A 21,778-nucleotide genomic window follows, 5' to 3' on the forward strand; every position below is an offset into this window, starting at 1 on the left:
CTGGTTTCAAGCCCAGGCTGTGGCTTGGGGCCTCAAGGACATTCACAGAGTTGTCTATAAGCCACCCTTGCTGTATACTTACGATCATTGTCCTGCTGGAAGGTGAACCTTCTGCCCAGTCTGAGGTTCTGAATGCTCTGGACTAGGTTTTCATTAAGGCTATCTCTTTATTTTGCTGTGTTGAGCTTTCCTTCCACTCTGACGAGTCCCTCAGTCCCTGCCACTGAAAAACAGCCCTACAGGATGGGGCTGATACCACCACACTTTATTGTTGGGATGCTACTGTGCAGGTGATGAGCAGTGCCTGGTTTCCTCCATACATGGCGCTTGGAATTGGAACAGTCTGAGAGATCTCCGGGTGTTTTGTTGCAAATTTCAAGTGGGTTTTCATGTGTCTTCACTGAGGAGAGGATTGAGTTTGGTCACATGGCAATACAGACCACATTGGTGGTGTGTTGCAGTGACGATTGTCCTTCTGTAAGGCCACGTTCACACAGCAGCAGAATACGGTTGTCAATACCGTATTTGAGTCCTTAATACAGTTATTTACTGGTGTGACAACCGTATTCTATAACCGAACTCACACCTGTAAATTTTCAGGACTCACAACCGCATTCTTGGAACACACGTGTCATTATGGTGTATGGTGTATGTAGATTAAAGTGGAAAAAAAGCTTTTTAAAGCAGTTTAGCATAAGACTGCAACATAACAAAACATTAAACACACACACACACACACACACACACACACAAAGGGGTATGAATACTTTTGCAAGGCACAGTATGTATTATCTATGAATTTATGTAAACATTATATGTCAGTTGCATTCGTATTGGCCGCAGACCATTGCTTGTGTGAGCGCAAGTTCTGTTCTGGTGAGGTTACTTTTTCAAGAGGGATTCTGTATTCTTTGAGGTTTTTCCCTGTCAGCAACAGCACCAGAGTGCCTGTCAGAGTTGCAGCCCAACTGCTTGCTGGGAGACCCACCTGTGCAGGTGAGAGAGAAACAAACAAAAACTGGCTGAATACAGAGATGAAACCCAGAGGGTGTGCTGGACAGAGTGTGCATATTTGTGTGTGTTTGTGTGTGTCTACTCACAACTCCCAGCAGGTTGCTCAAGGCGATGTCTGTGTAAGCTGAAAGCAAGGCTGCAGACAGAATAAATAATTTAGTTGTAGAAAAATAAAATAACACTACAAAGGATGTGTCTGTGCATTACTCACCATTTGCAATAGATAAGAGATGTGTTCTCCAACTGAATATGTAAAACACTCCCACAGCCATGCAACCCAGGGCACCATTAAAGCCCGAGAGGCCAGAGTACAGAAATGTGTGCTGCACTGACATAGACAGACCTGCAGGAGGCAACAGAGAAAACTTGAGTCCATACACTTATTGACCATGGGGTCAAAGTCTCCAAGTATATATAACTGAGGAGAGCTCCAAAATTGGGCGGGAGCTCCAAAAGTGGGCAGAACCGCCAAAATGGGGCGGGGTCTCGTCACGCAAAGACTTTCACCATTGGCTCTGGCTTCAGCCTATTATTATTGACTTAAATTTCAAAACTAAACTTTATTAACTATTGTTTGTAGTTGATCTCAAAAAAAAAAAAAAACGCTCAGTGAGAGCAGAGCCCCAAAGCTGGTGGCCAGTGGTTAATGAAATAAATGGGAATCACCCACAAGCTCTCCCGTGAGCCATCCCAGTGAAGCGCAGGGGAAAGGTTTTACTCTATCGCTTTGTTTTAAGCAGTGGGGGTGTCCCGGGGTTTGAAATTCGTGACGCTGGATGTAACTAATAAGGTCCAATTTTCCGGTGAGGTCCGGTTGGGGAGTTACAGTACGGCCCAACGATCGTATATAGCACAATCTTACTAACTGTTTATCTGCCTCGCTATTCTGCGCCAATCCCGCCGTGCAGTTATTTTCACTGGTTAAAGTTAGGGTAAGGTGTGGGGTAGGTTTAAGGGTTGGCGTTTGTGTAGCATAGTGTAGGAAATCAACACTGTGATTGACACATCCCATAAAATCTTTAAAATCAGCCGTGGAGCAGAGTTTGCGCTGAAGTGGATTGGGGGAAAAATTGTGCATGTGTGTCATGAGCCTGTCTGTCAAAGGGAGGAAGCCACGCCCTATTTTGGAGCGCCCACCTCGTTTTGGAGTTCACGCCCCCATTTGGAGATCTCCAGGCTGCAGTTATACCCCTCTCAAAGTTTTGCTAGTGGTAGACTAATGGCTGAACCACCCACCTTGACAGGTATGATTTGTTTTACGTGCCATTTTGGGGCTGAAATATATTACTACAGTAACAGACTGCCATGTTTAAAATCATTTAGACATGAATTTGCAATAGACTGCAGCAGGGATGACATATTTTTGTAGACCAGACCCAGAAACAAGTTAGCATTTTAGCACTCCCAGCTCTATTGTCCTGAAGTCAATGGGTTTTTGAATTGGTTTCTGATTGAATGCCTGAAATAAGGTCTGCCTTTTTTATGTGTTATTCTATGACATGAAATACATCAGTAATACCCTTTTATTTGTCTTGAAAAAGACATTGCTAACAAATGGCTAAATGGGACTACAGAGGTTATCTGAGACAATAAATGTCATCGTAATCATACTCAACAGGAAAACACATCTATTCACTGAATGTAAACAATGTCTATGAACTGAACAAAACTCAAATATTTTGCTGATTATTGCAGCTGAAAATGGTCAACTATTGTCATGTTTTGGGCTGTACTAATTGGTCGGACCAGGAAAAACATTTGGAGTACTATAGACTGCAACAAGTTTTAACAAATCAAAGAGAAGAGTGCAAAAACTGTGGTTTTGGTTGGCCAAACTGAATCAGGATTTCCAGGGCAAGAATCTTTACAACATTCATGTTCGTTCTTAACATTTCCAGTCAGGTAGGTGAAATATTAGGCTAATATCTTAATACTGCTCATCACGGCATCTTTACCACCTATTAACTTTAGTTTGTCAAATATTGCACCTTTTCATGCTTTCAAGTTTTTCTCTATTTGATTTAGCAGCTTCCACATGTTTTATCTATAGTTTAGACAGCATAAATTAGCAGAACAATGTATTCAGTAGTACATTTACCATACAATCCATGCTGTTGTTTACACCCGAGTATCTTCAATATGGCCGCATATCCGGGTAACTGACCAAACTATGACATAAGAGCAAACCCTTTATTGGGTTTTTGTTGAGTTGCTAACTTCCAGGTTAGCCTTTAGAAATATGTCTTTGTGTTTTCAGGTATGAGAAAGCTAACAATTTGGCTAACTAAATTAGCATAATGCAAACGTAAACATCTAAATATGCCAAAGACTACTTTAGATTAGTTAGAATATGCTATTGTGATGAAACAATTTCTGATCAGGCATTTAGGAAGAGGAGCTAAGGTGTGACTAGTTAGCTTTAGCAGTTAGCTGGTGCTGTGGCCTACTACACAATTATGCAAGCAAAATGCCATATATGGCTCTGGTGATTGGCTAAAACCACTGTCTCTGGAACAGAGTTGCCAGTGAGTGAACATGACAGCATCACATTTTTCACAGCCACATGTGCTGTCTAAGAAACCACCATTGAGACGAATATGAATAGGAATGCTACCGGATAGCTCTATCCAGGTATTTTGACTTCTTTACTATGGTTGTGTTCAGAATGAAATACTAGCATACTTCTAACTGTATACTGCACAGTTTAGACTATATTGCGTACTTTGTGGGAACCTGTAAGCAGTGTGCAACAATAAATGCTTCAAACTGCAATATGCTTCATTGCATAAAGCACGCATTATGTGTCTTGTATGACATACTATCCTCTTGATAGGTCATTTTTAGAATTTTTAGGGTGTTTTGTAAAATAATTTTTGATATCTGGTGTGCACAAATGTATTTAAGTGGGCTTGGGTTCTTGGTTGCAGTTCTGATTGTGAACTGAAGGTGGCAATGGATGTTCATTACAGAATATAGTTTTTAGTCTATAGCTGCTGCCCCCATGTTCTTGTCCAAGCCTTCATACTTCACTAACCGCCCACCATTCCCTAGAGCTCTCTTGTATTATAGCACGTCTTTTTTTCTCTCTCTCTTCGCATTTTTTCACAGCATGAATCTATTCGATAAAACTCAAGAACATTTGCATGGCTGGATGCTTACATTTGATAACTTGATGCCTAATTAAGCAGACAAGGCTTTGGAATGCATATATGTTATATTACTCATCAATATTATTGTGAAAATAGGGCCCTTTTCCATTATGATACGGTCTTTCTGTCTGGATTCACATACTGAACAGCAAGTTCCGCCTCTGATTGTCTCTGACAGATGATGAAAGTACTCTGTCATTCAACAGTTCACCTTCAGAGAAAGCCGTGTTCACCTTCCCCTCAATTTACCCTGTTTTATTTGTACGGCTGCCTTCAGAACATGGAATAGCTCTCAAGAGCTCTCGCTCTCTCAGATGACGTGAAATTTTGATGACATTATTCCTGACCATGGTACAGCTTTACAGAAGTGGCACCTTTCCATAAATGGGGTATAGACTCATCTAACATAACAAATTTAGTTTAATTTGGATCCTTGTTTATTTACTTTAATTAGGTGTTTTGTGGTATAAAATTGGATTAAATACAGACATGTTCATCATACACAATATACACTATTATACTAACAGTAAGATTTTATTTAATATTTTAATTCAGCAAGGACACATTAAATTGATCAACAGTGACAGTAAAGACACTTATAATGTTGAAATAAATGCTGTTCCTTTAAACTCACTATTCATAAAAAAATCCTGAAAAACATTATCACAGTTTTCACTAAAATACTATGCAGCACAACTGTTTTCAACGTTGACAGTAATGTTACCTGAGCAGCAAATGAGTGTATTATAATGATTTCTGAAGGATCATGTGACACTAAAGACTGGAATAATGACTTCTCAAAATATAGCTCTATTAAAGAATAAACTACATTTTAAAATAAATTCAAATAGCAAAACAGTTATTTTTAAACTGTAATAATATTTCACAATATTACTGTTTTTACTAAATTTTTGCACAAATAAATGACTTCTTAAAAACAAAGAATCTTATGACCACAAATTCTGAATTGTAGCATATATGGAATGAATAAAATAATAAAATACTGTGTATTTGCTTTTGTTTCACCAGGGTTAATGAAACAAAAAGGTTATTTTTGTAAGAAAAATAAAAAATGGCTTAATAAAAAATGACTTTTTAAAGCATTTAACATTTTTAGTCCCTATTTTGTACCCTGTTCATGGAAAATGCCAACTTATGTATGCAGGGATGCCGAAGGGAAAATGAGCTCCAGTGCGAAACATTTGAGTTCATCCTTCTGACTGCACTTTTGGGACTTTTATGTTTCATTGTTTTATAGTGAAGGGCTCCCCATAAAAGAACTGCCAATAAAAGAGCTCCGAGATGAAAACATAGCATCAGCAGCAGGAAGGACACACCCAGAACTCTCTTTCCCATTTGAACAGGAAAGCAATGTCACCCAGGAGGTTCGTACCGTCTGTTCACTCTCTTTTTCTCTCAGATATTTGTTTCCTTTTTATAAACAAATGTTTTTTGCGTCACATGAATCTGCATGGTTGTACATTTTCACACAAGGAGCCTGTTGACAGGTTTACAGACTTCAAGCTGTTACAAACTGGTAAACATCCGTAGATGACATACTAATTAAAAAACAGATTGTGTTATGTGGAAAATTTCTATTTCTACTGTGGTGTTTCATGATTAGTGTGTCATTGAAATAGTTAGAATAGATTTAAAAGATTCCCTCTCACACACACACACGCACACACACAATCATGAGAGCAGCAGGGAATCGGGTCTTCATTTCCAATGCAAATGCGTTGAATCACAAAGCATGCAATATTTTTTCTGGTGTTTCCATAACTCATCTCTGATCTGGTTATATAACACTTACAATCCACTATCTATGCAATTCTATAAACTAAATTCAACATCTGGGACCTAGAATGGTTTCATTATATTCCTAGTTTCACTATCACCATGGTTACGTGCTCATCTTTGTGCATCCGTGTGTGCGGGATCATCAGTTGTGAACCCGTGCTAACTTCAGTAGGTTTATACTATGAGTCATGTAGAGAGGACAGCATGAACAGCCTGTCTGCTAAACACCAGATCTCATTATCAGAGGACCACACTTCATGCTGTGGGACAGGATTAGGAGTCCCTATTCAGTTTCGATTTAGTCAGATTTCTAGACAAACAAACATATACTCCACTTTTAATTCTGTTGCACTTTCTTATGACTCTTCCTTCAATGAAACCACTACACTTGTTTGCGTGGAAGCTCTTGAGAATTAGTTGTAGACTTAATTTATTGTTGTATTGTATTGTATTGTATTTATTGTATGTAAGGTACAAAAGACATATGTGACCCTAGACCACAACGGGAATAAATAAGCTTTCCATTGATGTATGGTTTGTTAGAATAGGACAATATTTGGCTGAGATACAACTGTTTGAATATGGAATCTGAAGATACAAAAAATTCTAAATATTGAGAAAATTGCCTTTAAAGTTGTCCAAATTAAGTTCTTAGCAGTACATATTACTAATAAAAAATTACGTTTTGATATATATATACGGTAGGAAATGTACAAAATATCTTCATCGAACATGATATTTACTTAATATCCTTATGATTTTCGGCATAAAAGAAAATTCAATAATTTTGACACATACAATATATTTTTGGCTATTGCTACAAATATACCAGTGCTACTTAAGACTGGTTTTGTGGTTCAGGGTCACATATGATAAATCACACCACAGCTGAGAGTTTGACCAAGTCTGCCGTCATAAACGTCATGTTCTTTGAAGTGAACTTAGTGTTCTTGGTCTAATTGTGAATGATTCATCAGGGCTTGTTATTCCATTTTTACCCTTATCCAACTACCTGTCATACGGAAACTACTTTTCACATTTCAGTCCATTTTCAAAGGTTTACAACAGGGGTCACTAGACCCAGTCCTGGAGGGGCGGTGTCCCTGCAGAGTTTAGCTCCAACCCTAATCAAACACACCTGAACCAGCTAATCAAGGTCTTACTGGGTATACTTGAAACTTCCAGGCAGGTGTGTTGAGGGAAGTTGGAGGTCAACTCTGCAGGACACCGGCCCTCCAGGAACAAGTTTGGTAAACCCCTGGTTTACAAGATCACCTGTTCATATGGTCCTTATGAGTAAAACAAGGTAAACAGATTAGACTTGCACCAGACAACATGACTTTAATTTATAATTATATATATATATTTTTCATGTTTATTACTAGAAAAAATTAAGTAAAAATTGCCCATTTTCCACAAGTTTGAATGATTTTTTTAGTGTCTTCATGGTTTCTCATGATTGCTTAAAACAACACCCTTTTTACCTTGTCAAAAACAGCTCTGTTTACAGGGAGCCGTTTCAGTGATCGCCTCTTTAAAGGGGGTCATCAATGCAAAATTCACTTGTGCACAACCACTTCATAATGATAAAAATCCACCCAGTGCTTTTTTTTTTAAATCCCCAATAATAATAATCACTTTCTCAGATCAGGCTGTTCTGAGATTCCTGGCAGAATGATGTAGTTCTGCACAGGCCCCTCCCACGACTATTGATTGACACGGCCGTTTTAGCACAGACCTACCCTGAGTGAGCTGTAAACAGTCCTCCATTGTTTTGACGCCTGTGCAGGGGAAGACAAGAATGGCTCCTAAGCGATTGAGGTGCATTGTTGTTGGATGTAATAATGAACATAGCAGTCGCCAGAAAACCATTTATGTTTGTGCGAATTATTTGTGATCCATCTTCACCTACAGAAGAAGTGAGTATAGATTTTTTTTTAATGAATCTTTGCAAATCGCTTTTTCTAATAATGTGTTAGTTAGTTTCACAGCTAAAGTAAACAGTCTCTCAGAGAACTGCTCGTCACCCCATGGAAGAGAAGGGGCGATTGAGCAGAGCTCATCAGCATTTAAAGAGACATGCACCGAAATAGGTCGCTGTGAACAGATATGTTTTTGACGAGGTAAAAAGCATGTTGTTTTACACTACCCTTTGATAAATTTAACCAAAGTATGTTATAAAAGTTTATTAAGTCCCTAAAGAAAATGGTCATCTGATGACCCCTTTAAATGATAATGAGCTATTCCTCACCGCGCCCCTCTCTTCTGTTTTTTTGTGTATTTGGTGGCACGTTACCATCAAAAACATTGATTGAAAATGAAAAAAAGAGAAAATGAAGACTCTTATGTTCACTTTTACATCTAACTACAAAACACCTGCAAAACACAAGCACTGAGAAAATGGCAACAGCGTACAAGTGGCTGAGGGTGGAAATATGCTAATATGGGACGATCCGTCAGCTGCCGTGGGCGGGGCCTGAGAAGTATGACATCATACTGCTCAGAAAATCAAAATGGCTTGATAATTGAGACTATACACTTTTTTGGGATTAAAAAAAAGAGAAGTGAATGGATTTTTATCATTGTAGGGTGGTTGTGTCCACACACTGCTAAGACACATTTATATGCAAACACCGTGTAAAAGTGAATTTTTCATCCGATGACCTTTTTATTTAGAGAAAAAATTCTGGTAAAAGGGTTTACAAAGGTATAAACAAACTAAAATGATAAACCAAATAATATTTCATTTCAGCTCATGAGGTTGACGGTCAACATGTTCAACATTATTTATTATATCAGACCAGCAAGCACAGCACCAATACAATTATCTTGATTGTGAAGATCTCTGAAAGTGCAATCTTGTAAAGAGAGTCTATTTCTCTGCAGGCTTTTCTCTTGTAAAATACAGATGTAATTTCATACTGTAGTAAGAGAGAAATTCTACACCAGGGAGACAAGAGTGAACCATTAATCAATAAAACAGAGGAGGGTGGGATGGTAAGATGAGTGGAGGGATAAGAGTGGTATTGATTGGATGGTGAGGATGTTTAGAGTTTGTGTGTGTGAGGGACAGTCTTCTCATAATGGCTCTTTGGAAATCTAACATTCAGGGCGGGATCATGGTTCCCGCAAGGCCTGTTGGCACATGTCTGCCCCCACCACCCTGCTGCCCATATAATACAACTTTTAACAAACGTGACTGAGCCTCTGCGCACAAAAAATATTCTAGCTTCATAACATTATGGTTGAAACACTGATGTCACATGGACTATTTTAATAATGTCCTTACTACCTTTCTAGGCCATGAACGTGTAAGTTGCGTTGCTGTCTATGCAGGGTCAGAAAACTGTGGGATTTCATCAAAACTATCTTAATTTGTGTTCTGAAGATGAAAGAACATGAGAACATGAGGGTGAGTAGTTAATGACAGAAATGTCATTTTTGGGCGAACTATCCCTTTAGCATTTTTGTAAACTGTGATTCATTTTATCAGGATTCTTTGATAAATAAAAAGTTAAAGAAGCATTTATTTGAAATAAGAAATATTTCATATCACCATAAATGTCTTTTGAACAATTTAAAGCATTTTTGCTAAATTACAGTATGAATCTTTTCCAAATTAAATCTAAATGTTCTTTTGCCACACAGACAGGGTGGGAGAGTCAGAAAAGGGATTTTTCTTTTATAAAATCAACCCCCTCACTACTACGGGGAATAACAGACAGCTGTCTCACACACACGGATATACCGCAGAGTCCCTGATAAGCTTCTTTGCTGCTCCTTTATGGAATATTACATGAGAGCTTTGAAGTTTGTGAGTGTGAATCACACTGCAGGGGATGAAAAGAAACAGTGTGTATTGTGTGTGTGGGTGTTGTGCTGGGGACGAGGTATCTTACATCAGTCTCTTCTACCTACACACACACACACACACACACAGTCTACCCAACCTCTGTCTTTGTGTCTGCGATGACTCATATGTCTCCGTAAGGCTTTGTATATAAAATATAAAACAGAAAGAATGACTGTGTCTGTATATATGAGAGAGAAAATGAGTGAAAGGGTAAAAACACCTTCCATGGTCTTGAGGTGGCAAACGCAACAGTAAAACTGGCTAATTATCAAGCGGTAGGTGCAAATCATCGTCTTCTGCGTAGTGGGCGTTTGAGGAAATCTGTTTGCAGCCTGCTTTAGCTGAGTAAATCACAGCTACACAGCCAGAATACTCAGCACAAACCCTTTAAACAAGATTTACCCACAAATGTTTGATTTGTTCTGTGCAGGCATGGATCTCAAACAACCATCCACACACTTTAAAAAAGAATTTCCTATATATCGATGAGAAGTCTATCTTTCATATTAGTTATGTTTAAAGTGCTAGTTCTCCCAAAAATGAAAATTCTGTCATTAATTACTCACCCTCATGTTGCTCCAAACCTGTAAGACCTTCGTCTACCTTTGTGTGCCTTGACCGTGGTAAAATCTTTGCTGTCTGTGCAGGGTCAGAAAGCTCTCGATTTCATAAAAATATCTTAATTTGTGTTTCGAAGATGAACAGAAACCTTATGAGTTTGGAACAACATGAGGGTGAGTAATTAATGATGTAATTTTAATTTTGGGGTGAACTATCCCTTTAAGTATCAATTCTGAAAATAAAATAGAAAAAATGAGACAATTGTTGGCATGCAGAAACAGTATAGAGCTTTAAAATGAATGTGGATGGCATTGTCCAAATAATTCGGTCTTGGAAATTTTGATGAGAAATGTTTTATATTTAGATCACTGACTTATAATTGCAGACTTACAGTTGAAGTCAAAACTTTGCATCCACCTTGCAGAATCTGCACAATGTTAATTATTTTACCAAAATAAAAGGGATCATACAAAATGCATGGTATTTTTTTTGTAATGGTATTTAGTACTGACATGAATAAGATATTTTTTTAAAAAATGTTTACATATAGTCTCTCATATTTCCTCACAATTGAATTTATAAAAATGACCCTGTTCAATTGATTTTTTATACAGTGTTGTTACCTGAATGACCCACAGCTGTTTGAGATCTTTTCACACTGAGGACAACTGAGGGACTCATATGCAACTATTACAGGAAGTTCAAACGCTCACTGATGCTCCAGAAGGAAACACAATGCATTAAGAGCATTCAAAATTCAAAATTTTGAATTTGAATATCAGGGTAAATTTAACTTATTTTGTCTCCTGGGGAACATGTAAGTATCTTCTGTAGCTTCTAAAGGGCAGTACTACATGAAAAAATATATGATATTTAGGCAAATTTAAAAATTAAGTACACATCTTCATTATGTTCAAAAGTTTTCACCCCCAGCTCTTACTGCATTGTTCCTTCTGGAGCATCAGTGACTGTTTGAACCTTCTTTAATAGTTGCATATGAGTCCCTCAGTTGTCCTTAGTGTAAAAAGATGGATCTCAAAAAAATACAGTCATTGTTGGAAATGGTTTTAAATACACAAAAATGCTGAAAAACCAAAGAACCTGAGTGACCTAACCTGAATGATTTTTCTGAAGAGTGTTTGGGACAACCAAAGGGACTCATGAACAACTATCACTAAAAAGACACAGTTGTGGATCATTAAGAATCAAGTGTGTGTAAACTTTTGAACAGGGGTATTTTTATAAATGTTATTATTTTTTTCTCTTAAGGAATATATGTAAATGTCTTTTATGTGAAATATATTATTTGGGTCAGTACTAAATCAAAAATAACATGCATTTTGTATGATTCCTCTTATTTTATTAAAATAATTAACACTTTGTAAATTCTGCAAGATGTATGCAAACTTTTGACTTGTTTGTTTACTCTCCATTCAGTCTCATTGCTCTGTTCTGTTCTGTTGATATTACCTTACCTGCCATAGTGCTAATGCCAGACCCCAGGAGGGCGTAGACGGCCAGAATGGGTGAGAAGAGGAAAACACTACCCAGGATAAGCAGAGATGGGCCTAGAGTTCCACATGCAAAGATCTGCCCTACGCCCAACACCACCCCCTGCAGGAGCTGATGGGAACAGCAAAAACACCTGCAGATGAGTCCTGTATACATTACATTACTGATATCTTCTCCAAGAGTAGCAATACCATCCACATTTACAAAAGATATTATTTTAGTTAATAAAAAAAAATCATACTCTGCACAAACTTTTGAATTGTAGTTTATATTTTTCTATGTAAATTAGTTTATCTTAAAGACCCTATAAAATGTTTTTCTTTTCTGCTCTGATGTATTTTCTACTGAAACAGGAAAGTGACTACATTTCTATTTTTATAGCCATTTTTAATTATCTTAAATTATGTTGAAAGCTGTTTTGTCAACGTATAACATATAGATCAAAATCCCATACATTTATTCTGATAGTACGCCCATATTATTGCTGTCACAATGCTGTGCATGAATCATTTGCTGACTCAAGCTTGATATAATATGATCTAATTTTAAAAGCCAGATTTAATGGCCTTTTCACTCTGCTTCTTTCACGTTGAATATTTATGGCAGCGAGAGATAAAAACAGATACAATATAAATATACAATTATTTTCCATTATCTCTTTCAGCCCCATGCACCCGTCATTACCGGATCAAGCTGTCTCCATGGAGACGTGGTAAAAGCACAGATACTATTTAGTGCATAAATATGTAAGCTATAAACAGCCCATAATAGTCTGTTGCTATACTGTTTCAGAGAAAGCGGATCAGCCCGATGCATCCTAATGTCATCAGACCAGAGTAATGCAATAAATAAGATCACCATCATAACATAAAACATCTAAACACACACACACATCTCAGGAGAGATGCAAAATGGAAGGATGATGAAGATAGATGGAGAAAGGAATAGACCGCAGTGTGCAGATAAAGGGGTTAAAGAGGCAAAACAGGAAGGCGACAAATAAAGAAGACTGAGAGGCAGAGCGAGAGGGACAATACAATAAAACCTAATCAATAAGATGACAGGATAGATTTTTAAGAGCATGAATGGCAAATAATTTGAGTTGCTTTTTCATATTGCTCGGTCCTTTTGTTCTCTTTCATTCTCATCATTTGTTGCTGCCGTTCTCTTTCATCTTCTCACCTGTGGAACATGGAGCTGGGTGAGATTGGTGCTCGCCGGCGCCCCTGGTGGCTGGGCTGGATAGTTTGGAAAATAGGGGTTAGAAGTGCCAGTACAGGCCAGATACAGCACGATGACTGTGTTAAATGGGAAGACGCTCACTGGTAAATCCCAGTGACCCAGTACCGGAGCCAAACTGCTGGAAAGAAAAGTCCTGTGACAGGAGAGAAAAGGGTTGTTTGAGTTTGGAATGGTCAGTAAACATTTGTGTTTATATATGTGACACAAGACAGAATTATGTAAATTGGCTTGTATCTTACGTTGCAGCTCCACCGAGACACACAGGCAGCAGAAGCCACCAGTACCAATCTCCAGCAGAGCTGAACACTCCCATCAGCAGAGCCACCAGCATTCCATTAAAACCATGAAGGCCAGTGGATATCTCCTCACTGCAGACAGACACACATGCAGGTTAAGATCACATGTGAGATTGGAATCAGCACGTGCTCCTCTTCTAGCCATGTCTGACATGTGCTTAGATAAAATGTGTCTTTCAACACACCAGGGGAATTCTTAGAAGCAGAAAGAGCTGTGTTTTCTGTGCGCATGACAATGTTTTCTTTGTGTGTGTATCTGTATGAGAATTTAGAGAATTGTTAATAAACGCATTATACTTGTTAGAAATAGTGAATTGTGTAGTTAGACCGTTTAACTGTTTTTCTCCGTTTTTGTGTTTAGGATTTTTTGGCTAGGCCTGAAAGCAGCATGTCTCGATGAATTACTGGAGCCACTGAGGCTTAAAAGGGACATTCACTTCCAGAGCAAAAATTTACAGATAAATTACCCACCCCCTTGTTATCCAAGATGTTCATGTCTTTCTTTCTTCAGTCGTAAAGAATTTATGGTTTTTGAGGGGAAAAAAATCAGGAATGTTCTCTACATAGTGGAATTCTGTGGCGGCCATGAGTTTGAACTTCAAAAACGCAGTTTAAATACAGCTTCAAATGGCTCTAAATAGTCCCAGCCCATGCAGAAGCGAAATCTAGCGAAACAAATTGTTATTTTCTAAAAAAAATGTACAATTTATATACTTTTTAACCTCAAATGCTTGTCCTGTCTAGCTCTGTGTGAACTCTGTGCATTCCGGTTCATGACAAATGATGTTTGATAACAAAGTTCGGGAGGAGCACAATCAGATAATCAACTAATTCGGCACAGGTGCAACTCGTCTAGCTAATCATCCAAACTAGCACAAGTCATATATATGCACACAGCCGACCCCCCTCCTCCCCAACTCCTCACTCTTAATCTATCCTCATCCTATACTTGGGATGGAGGGAGTTCTCAGGGTTCAGTCCATATTCCGGGCTCGGAGCGCTCCCTCAGGACAGCACGCCAAAATATGCATATGTTTACTCAACCAGATTAGATGTAAAAGGTGAACTTGTGAATTAGGGTATATCGAAAAACTCTCATCTCATTTTCTCCTGCAACTTCAAAATCGTCCTACTTCGCTGTTTTTCATTTTTTGTGAAGGGTGTTTGATCCTCCTTGCATGTTCACTTCTGTCCGACTGGGTCGGTACTTCTGCAGTCAAGTTGGAGCAGAAAATGAGATGGGAGTTTTTTGACACAACCTAACTGTCTTGAACCAGACGCATGTGCATCACAGAGCTAGACAAGAAGAGCATTTGTGGTTAAAAAGTGTATAAATATTAATTTATTTAAGAAAATGACCTGAAAATGAAACATCGTTTCACTAGATAAGACCCTTCTTCCTCGGCTGGGATCGATTAGAGCCCTTTAAGCTGCATTTAAACTGTATTTTGGAAGTTTGTGGGCACCATAGAAGTCCACTATATGGAGAAAATTCCTGAAATGTTTTCCTAAAAAAAAAAAACATAATTTCTTTATGACTGAAGAAAGAAAGACATGCACATCTTGGATGACAAGGGGGTGAGTATACATTTTTGTTCTGGAAGTGAACTAATCGTTTTAAACCGATTTCCCCCTGAAAGACTCTTATGAGTTCTGTTAGCCGGTTCTTAGCTGGTTATCCTTCTTATTCTTCAACGTGAAAGTAAGCCTATTGGCGAGACGTCTGGTTTATTAGCCGCTATAGGGAAATAATGAGAAGAATAAAAGTGTGCTGTAAACAGTACAGCCGTTTGCACTACAAACCAGTGTGTTCATAATTAAGATAATATATTGAAATAATATGGTAAGACACACCAATTTGCAATATCAAGCAGCAAAACAAACTGTTTTGTACAGCTAGAAATAGCTGGATGTGGATGAGACCGGATGCCAGACCCATAAAATCTGTGAATCAATAACATACAGTGCAGCAATGTACTCTTGATTCCTGATGAATGACTCTTATGAGGCAGTTCTTTTTTTATCAGTAACAAACAGCGCAATCAGTGATGTCTGATTTCATCACAAATTACTCTATTGAGGTGGTTCTGTCTAGCAAATCAATAACTTAGAGTGTGTTAATTTACTCTAAATAGCCAACAAATTGTTTTAATGAGCCAGTACTTTTTGTTTATCAAGAACAAACAGTGGTACCAATGAAATCCGATTCAGTCTGATTCATGCACAGATGACTTTTATGGTTCTTTTTTTTTATCATGAACAAAGAGATTGACCTAAGAAAATGATTGTTATGAAGCAGTTATGTTTAATGATTCAATAACATTCAATTATGAGAATTAACTCTGTATTCTAATTCCCGAAGGGATGACTTATGAGCTGGGTCTTTTTGCTTATCAATAAGTCCAATTCTTGCACAAATGATTCTTATGAGTCAGTTCTTTTTAGTGAATCAGAAATGCACAGCACAATCAGTGAAGTCCGATTTCCGACCAGTTATTTTTAGAGAATCAACAACACTAAAAATCATAAAAATATAACCTTGATCGTTTTAGAACTGTATTAAAATATTTTTCTGTTTCCTATATCTTGTTAAAATAAACTCATCATCAGCTGACAACAGTCCGTTGTCACACCACTGTTTGTCTAGATTGCAGCTGTACAAGCAGTTTGAGCTCTGAGGTTTGTTTTTGTAGATTTGCGTCTGTTTATTCTTGTAATTGCTTGTGCACATTGTACATAATATACATAACAGTACATGTTTGTTTTTGCTGTAAGCAGGTTTTTTGTTCATGATTGGATACCTGAGTATACATTTACTTGTGCATGTTTTGGTCTATGCATATGCTTTTGTGCATGTGTGGGGGTGTAGTTCTTCACCAGTCCTGTCCCAGGATTATAGCTGTGCAGGTGGAGGCCAAAAGGCCGAGCATCCCCAGCAGAGCCTGCCAGGGGCTCTCTAGCAGCAGTGCTGCCAAAATCAGAGCTCCACTCAGGGGGTTATTTAGTAGAATCACACGTGAGATCCCGCGCAGACAGCACTCAGCCAGCTGCAGCGGGAAGAATTTATCTGGGAGAGAGAACATATGGAAAAAGGGAAAGAGATGGGAGAGAGAGAAACAGAATTTTCCAAAAATGAAAATGATGTTGTTGTTTCAAAACCTAAATAAAGGTGCTTCACAATGCGAAGAACCTGTTTTGTCTAAATGGTTCCATAATGAATCTTTAACATCTTAAGAACCTTTCTGTTTCACAAAAGATTCTTTGTGGCATAAGAAGGTTCTTCAGATTATAAAAAGATAGGAAAGAGATGGTTCTTTGTGGAACCAAAAATGGGTTTTCTATAGCATCGCTGTGAAGAACCTTTTAAAGCACATTTACTTTTAAAAGTGAATATACTTTTCTTTATTCTGCAAAATACAAAAGATGGTTAGCAGAATCTGTTAATAGCAGATATTATGTTCTCTTCACAAAAATGGGGATGGAACTAAGGGCTGTCAATCTCCAAAAAAGAAAGCATAATTAAAGCGTCATAATATTTTATATACTATATACTATATACTATTTATATATACAGTTTATATACTATATTCCAAATGTTCTGACCTGATAGCCTAATGTGAAACATTTTTATCTATTTTTTTGCATTGAAAATCACACTTGACAACTGTGGTCACCATTAACTTTCATTGTATTGCATTTCATCTTTTTTAATTCTCAAGAAAGCCAAACAGGTGTAAAAAGACATGGGTGTGTACATGATGACAGAATTTTCATTTCTGAGTGAATTTTTGCTTTAATATAGCAGTGCATGAGATTCACAGATATCCATGTGCTCACATATCCCTCTGAATCATGACATCAATACTTTTCATGTTACAATGTAATATAATACGCAAAAAGCAATAGTCCTTTTAACTAACACATGGTGTACTTGAATGTACATCTCATCAATACAAATAAAATGTGTACATCTATTACACATTTATGCTTTAGCACTTATTTTTGAAAACTGCTATGTATAAAATGCTTTCTTAGTTTTAGTCATTTTATCATGCGTTTCATGTTGTGAAAAAACAATATTTTGTGTAGTCTTTGTCATTCTAATACAAGTTCCTGACTTTAACAGTACTAGTACATTTTATTAGAATGACCTGAATGTTCTGTACTGTAGTGTAGCCATCTCTTACCCTGCATGTGAGTATGTAATTGTTGCATTTCTCCAGTGCAGTACAGCAGGGCACTGACGACACGCTGTTTTAGGCCTCCGGGCTGCTGTGGTGTGTTTTTTTCCAAAATCCACATGTTGCCAATCGAAGCCATGCAGGCACTAGAGAATTTCAGACTGAACTCTGACTAATCCAGACTTCCGCTTACTTAATGTCCTCTCCCCCTTTTTTTACCCTTTCCCCAGTCTTTTTCTTCTAGACATCCTGTGTTCTGTACTCTCTCACTTCACTTGTTCTCTCTTCACATGTGAAGGTTAATATTATATATTATTTAACTCATGTATTGTAACACATTTGCCCTGACTAAGCAGAGAGGGACAAAGGTCATTTGTAGCATCTTTTGATCATTCATGTTTCTGTTACCCTTGTGTCTTTGTGTACTTGTTATAATATTTGTTCTGTCTTGGGAGCAATTGCAGCGTAAAAGAACATATTGGTGTTTCTGCCTTATTTTTTTTAATTCATGACTGTTAACTATTTTTTTCGTTTTTATTCAAATCTGATTACCTATAAAGTCCCTTCTTTTTAAAATCTAAAAACTAATGTAATACACAACACAGTCCCTCTCTAAAAAGTAAATGAACAGAAACAGAACTTCATTCATGCGTATTGTGCGACAAGAGTATCATTTGTGAACCCAAAGTGCACCTGCAGTTGCATTATGTAATCAGCAGTCATTGCTGAAAGAGGGACCCACAGTTCAGTCTTTGGCACGTCTGTTACATAATAAAAGAGTGTTGCCGGAACAAAAAGAGATTTTGCTTTCAACTTACAAGGGGCCAGTGAGTAAGCAATTTGTAGTCTAAACGAGTCTGTCAACAAATGACGTCAACTTGTTTTTGTGTGGAGCTCTAGAGAGAGGCATAGATAGATAGATAGATAGATAGATAGATAGAAAAAAAACTCCATCCATCACTCATTTTCCATTTCTTGTTATTTTTTCACTCAACTAGTTCTCCAGTGTTCAATCAAAGGTTGAATTATTGACTGCAGTCATGCTGAATTACTGAGTGCAAGCAGAAACCAGACAGAAATACAAAGACACCCACACAAGCACAGAGAGGGAAAGCATAGAGGTAATTGTCCAGCCTCTCCCTACCGATGCTGTTTATGGGATATTTGTGAATAGCATAAAAATACCCACCGTGGCCTTGACAGTCACAGTCTATCTGAACGACCAATATAAAGTAGGTGTGTTAGTGACATGTGTAAGTATCTGAATTATATAATTTCTCCCCAAAAGCTTTCATTCCTATGTATATAATATAAAAGAAGCAGATAAAATGTGGTGGTTTGTGCAGAGTTATTTTGCAGTCTCACGCTCATCCCTGTTCACATTTTTAAACTCTTGTCATCAATTTTTCACTAAGCGTATCTGTTTGTGTGTGTGGGTTGAGGCAACCCAGAAGCAAACGCCCTTCCATTGATTGATAGTCACCCTGACTCAGTCTCTGAGGTTCTGACTGATGAAGAGATGGATGGAGTGAGGCAGAGAGAAATCAGAGCATGATGTGTTGAGTAGGAAATGCTAGAGAAAACAAAGCAAGAAATGTGTACTTGGTTTGTTTTGAGGTTAGTATACATTTTGAACATGCTAATGATGGGTTAATATATATTATAGATTCTGTGTGTATGTTTAGGTGTTTGTAAGGTCTTTGTGATTGACACAGAGGACGCTGTGATCTAGCGATTTGAGTGACATTCTCCTTGCATGGACAGAACTGGTCGATGTTCCCTCATTTACAATGTCTCAGGCACACACACAGAGGCTCTAATTAAAGATGCACAGACTGTCTGGCCAGTTGTAGATCGTTAGCCCCGCATGTGCTGGAGTCAGAACACAATTATCTGGCTGTGTAGTGCATTGGCCTCGTGATCTGTGCTCCAATTCACCCCACCCACAGAGCTTAGATCTGGGTAAAGCTGCCCTGGGAGGCCTCAGTGAAGCTGTATGTGTTATTTTCTTAAAGGGACAGTTCATTCAGAAATGAAAATTGTGTTATTTTTCTCATCCTTGTGTTGTTTCATGTATGACTTTGTTTCTTCTGTGGAACATAAAAGGTATTTTTGCTAGGGTGTGTGTTTTTTGTTTTTATTCCATACAATAAAAGCCAATGATATTCATATTGCAACAACACGAGAGTGAGTAAATGACAAGAGAAAAATAATTTCGGATGGTGTATTCTATTAATTGCACTGTTTTTAATTTATAGGGTACAATAGGGCTAATAAGACACGCCCTAAGAAAGCTTGTACTTTTCACTGCGCCCAAAGTGTATGAATGCAGAACAATATATACGTTTGTATTAAAAAAAATGGAGCAGCAGAGTTTGTGTGAAAATAAATCATACAAGTTGTTTATTTTGTTTAAAAATCTTATATATGTGTCACGTTTGGTGTACGGGGAAAAAGAGGTCAGGGTCCAAATGCAGGAAAGGAAAATTTTAATGAAACAAAACACAAAAGAACGTAAACCAGAAGGCCAACACGGCACAACACAAACTGGAAACAAGGATCAAAAATCAAAACCGAACACACACGAGGACAAAAGACAATGCAGACCTGAACAGGAGTGAGAAGTGAGAGTTCTTATACAATAGTCCAGAGTGTGAACAGCTGTGAGTGTAATCAGTGCAAATGACAAGACAGACGTGAACAATCAGGGGAGTGCAGTGCAAGGGGAACAGCGACCTCGAGAGGCTGAGGGAAGACCCACAGCCCCGATCATGACAATATGAGGTGGCAAAAGGGGCCTTTTACCCCACACACGGGGTAAAAGGCTCACCAGCATGGGGCAAAAGGCACACAGCATTGATACAATTACTTTTTTTTTATTAATGTCTAAGTTAATACTTGTTTAAAACAATCACTTTAAAAAAGTTTGTACAATTTTCTGCTTATTTTGATAAATACATGAATTAATTTTTGTTCAATAAATATACTGTCATTAAAATGTTAATATAAAACATATATTTTAAAATACAGAAACAAAATCATTTTAAAATGTAAAGATTCTGAAAGCACTGATTTACAGAAGTAACAACAAATGATATTTTATCCAACATCTGAATCTAACAATGTCATGTCAACAAATGGAAAAGTCAGCCTTCTAATAACTATCATGTTTATTATTGTGCCTTTTAGCCACAACAGCAGGGGCACTTTTTACCCCAAATATCATACTTTTACATATTCTTTCATTACTTTAAAACTGCTGTTTTACTACTGAGACATTTGTCTCAATATACTTTGTGCTGCTGTCCGTGATCGTGTCAAGGATCGGACAAATTTGCACATGTATCTTGAAAAGCGGATGTTTGGAAAGTGCTATGCCACTTTTTTCTGCCATCTAGTGGTTTAGAGAAAAATAATATCAAAGGCGCCTTTTACCCCGGGGCGCTGTTAGCCCTGTTGTACCCAGTATGTGACATTTTAAAGGTCACCTATTATTTTTTTTTTCACCTATTATGGCCTTTTTACAAGCCATTATATTAGTCTCAGGTGTCCTCAGAATGTTGTTTTTAGATGGGGTAAAATACCACACAGATCTTTTATTATAATTTGAAGCAGAAACACGCTGTTTCCTGCATGTCCCTTTAAATGCAAATGAGCTGCTGCTCCCCACCCCCTGTTTGAAAACAGGCTGTGCCTTTACAGCTCATAGCTCAGATACTCTGCCAAAAAGCATCTGTTTGATTTTGATTATCATGTCTATTGGGCCGAAATCATGCGTTTTAAAGCCATATCAATTAGAACTTCTAAGTTCTTTTTCATGTCTTATTGCGCTTAAACTGTCAAATACACACTAGTTTATTAAAAACACATGCATTTTTATTACAAAAACAGTTAGTTATGTCTGTGAAGGTAAACAGCTGGGAAAGAAATTGCATGTTTATATTAGATCTGTGTATCAAGTGACTGCAGCGTTAGTACCAATACTGCTGTCTATGCTGTTAGTATGACCCAAACAATACAATAAAACCGAAAATCACTCACTCTTCTGGACTGAAGAACTTCTGTAGCTCTAATAAGAAGACATTTCTTACTTGAATGATACTTTTAAATGCTGAAGACAAACATGGTGGATTGTGTGCGGTTTACTGAGGGCGGGTCTCTGAAATACAG

At 37.7% G+C, this 21,778-nt stretch overlaps 1 protein-coding gene and 2 long non-coding RNA genes across 4 annotated transcripts; 2 read left to right on the forward strand and 1 right to left on the reverse strand.

Moving 5' to 3' along the window:
* Positions 1–25: 25 nt before the first annotated feature.
* si:dkey-183c6.7 (urea transporter 2) lies at positions 26–19,862 on the reverse strand. Its single transcript, XM_051115360.1, has 8 exons — positions 17,615–19,862; positions 16,305–16,494; positions 13,371–13,499; positions 13,072–13,264; positions 11,853–12,000; positions 1,226–1,357; positions 1,101–1,150; positions 26–988 (listed from the first exon to the last, which is right to left on the reverse strand). Exons 1-8 carry the CDS (start codon positions 17,745–17,747, stop codon positions 812–814), a joined length of 1,152 nt encoding a protein of 383 aa, XP_050971317.1. The 5' UTR covers positions 17,748–19,862; the 3' UTR covers positions 26–811.
* Positions 2,195–11,949, forward strand: LOC127168463 (uncharacterized). Of its 2 annotated transcripts, none has more exons than XR_007828112.1 (4): positions 2,195–2,258; positions 5,422–5,548; positions 9,264–9,375; positions 11,862–11,949. It is a non-coding gene; the product is annotated as an uncharacterized LOC127168463 (long non-coding RNA). The 2 variants fall into 2 exon arrangements; XR_007828111.1 differs by lacking the exon at positions 2,195–2,258 and adding an exon at positions 3,211–3,645.
* LOC127168462 (uncharacterized) lies at positions 12,528–13,477 on the forward strand. The gene is made up of 3 exons (XR_007828110.1): positions 12,528–12,601; positions 13,087–13,303; positions 13,378–13,477. It is a non-coding gene; the product is annotated as an uncharacterized LOC127168462 (long non-coding RNA).
* Positions 19,863–21,778: the final 1,916 nt, after the last annotated feature.

The sequence above is a fragment of the Labeo rohita genome, chromosome 7 (genome assembly GCF_022985175.1).
Source record: "Labeo rohita strain BAU-BD-2019 chromosome 7, IGBB_LRoh.1.0, whole genome shotgun sequence".
Taxonomy (NCBI): domain Eukaryota; kingdom Metazoa; phylum Chordata; class Actinopteri; order Cypriniformes; family Cyprinidae; genus Labeo; species Labeo rohita.

Excerpts from the sequence above, each read along its gene's own strand:
- si:dkey-183c6.7 (XM_051115360.1), bottom strand. The coding sequence starts at position 17,747 with ATGGCTTCGATTGGCAACATGTGGATTTTGGAAAAAAACACACCACAG. Across the intron at positions 16,495-17,614 it reads ATTACATACTCACATGCAGG|ATAAATTCTTCCCGCTGCAG; the intron begins GTAAGAGATGGC and ends TCTCTCTCCCAG. Across the intron at positions 1,358-11,852 it reads TGGCATTAGCACTATGGCAG|GTCTGTCTATGTCAGTGCAG; the intron begins GTAAGGTAATAT and ends TGCCTCCTGCAG.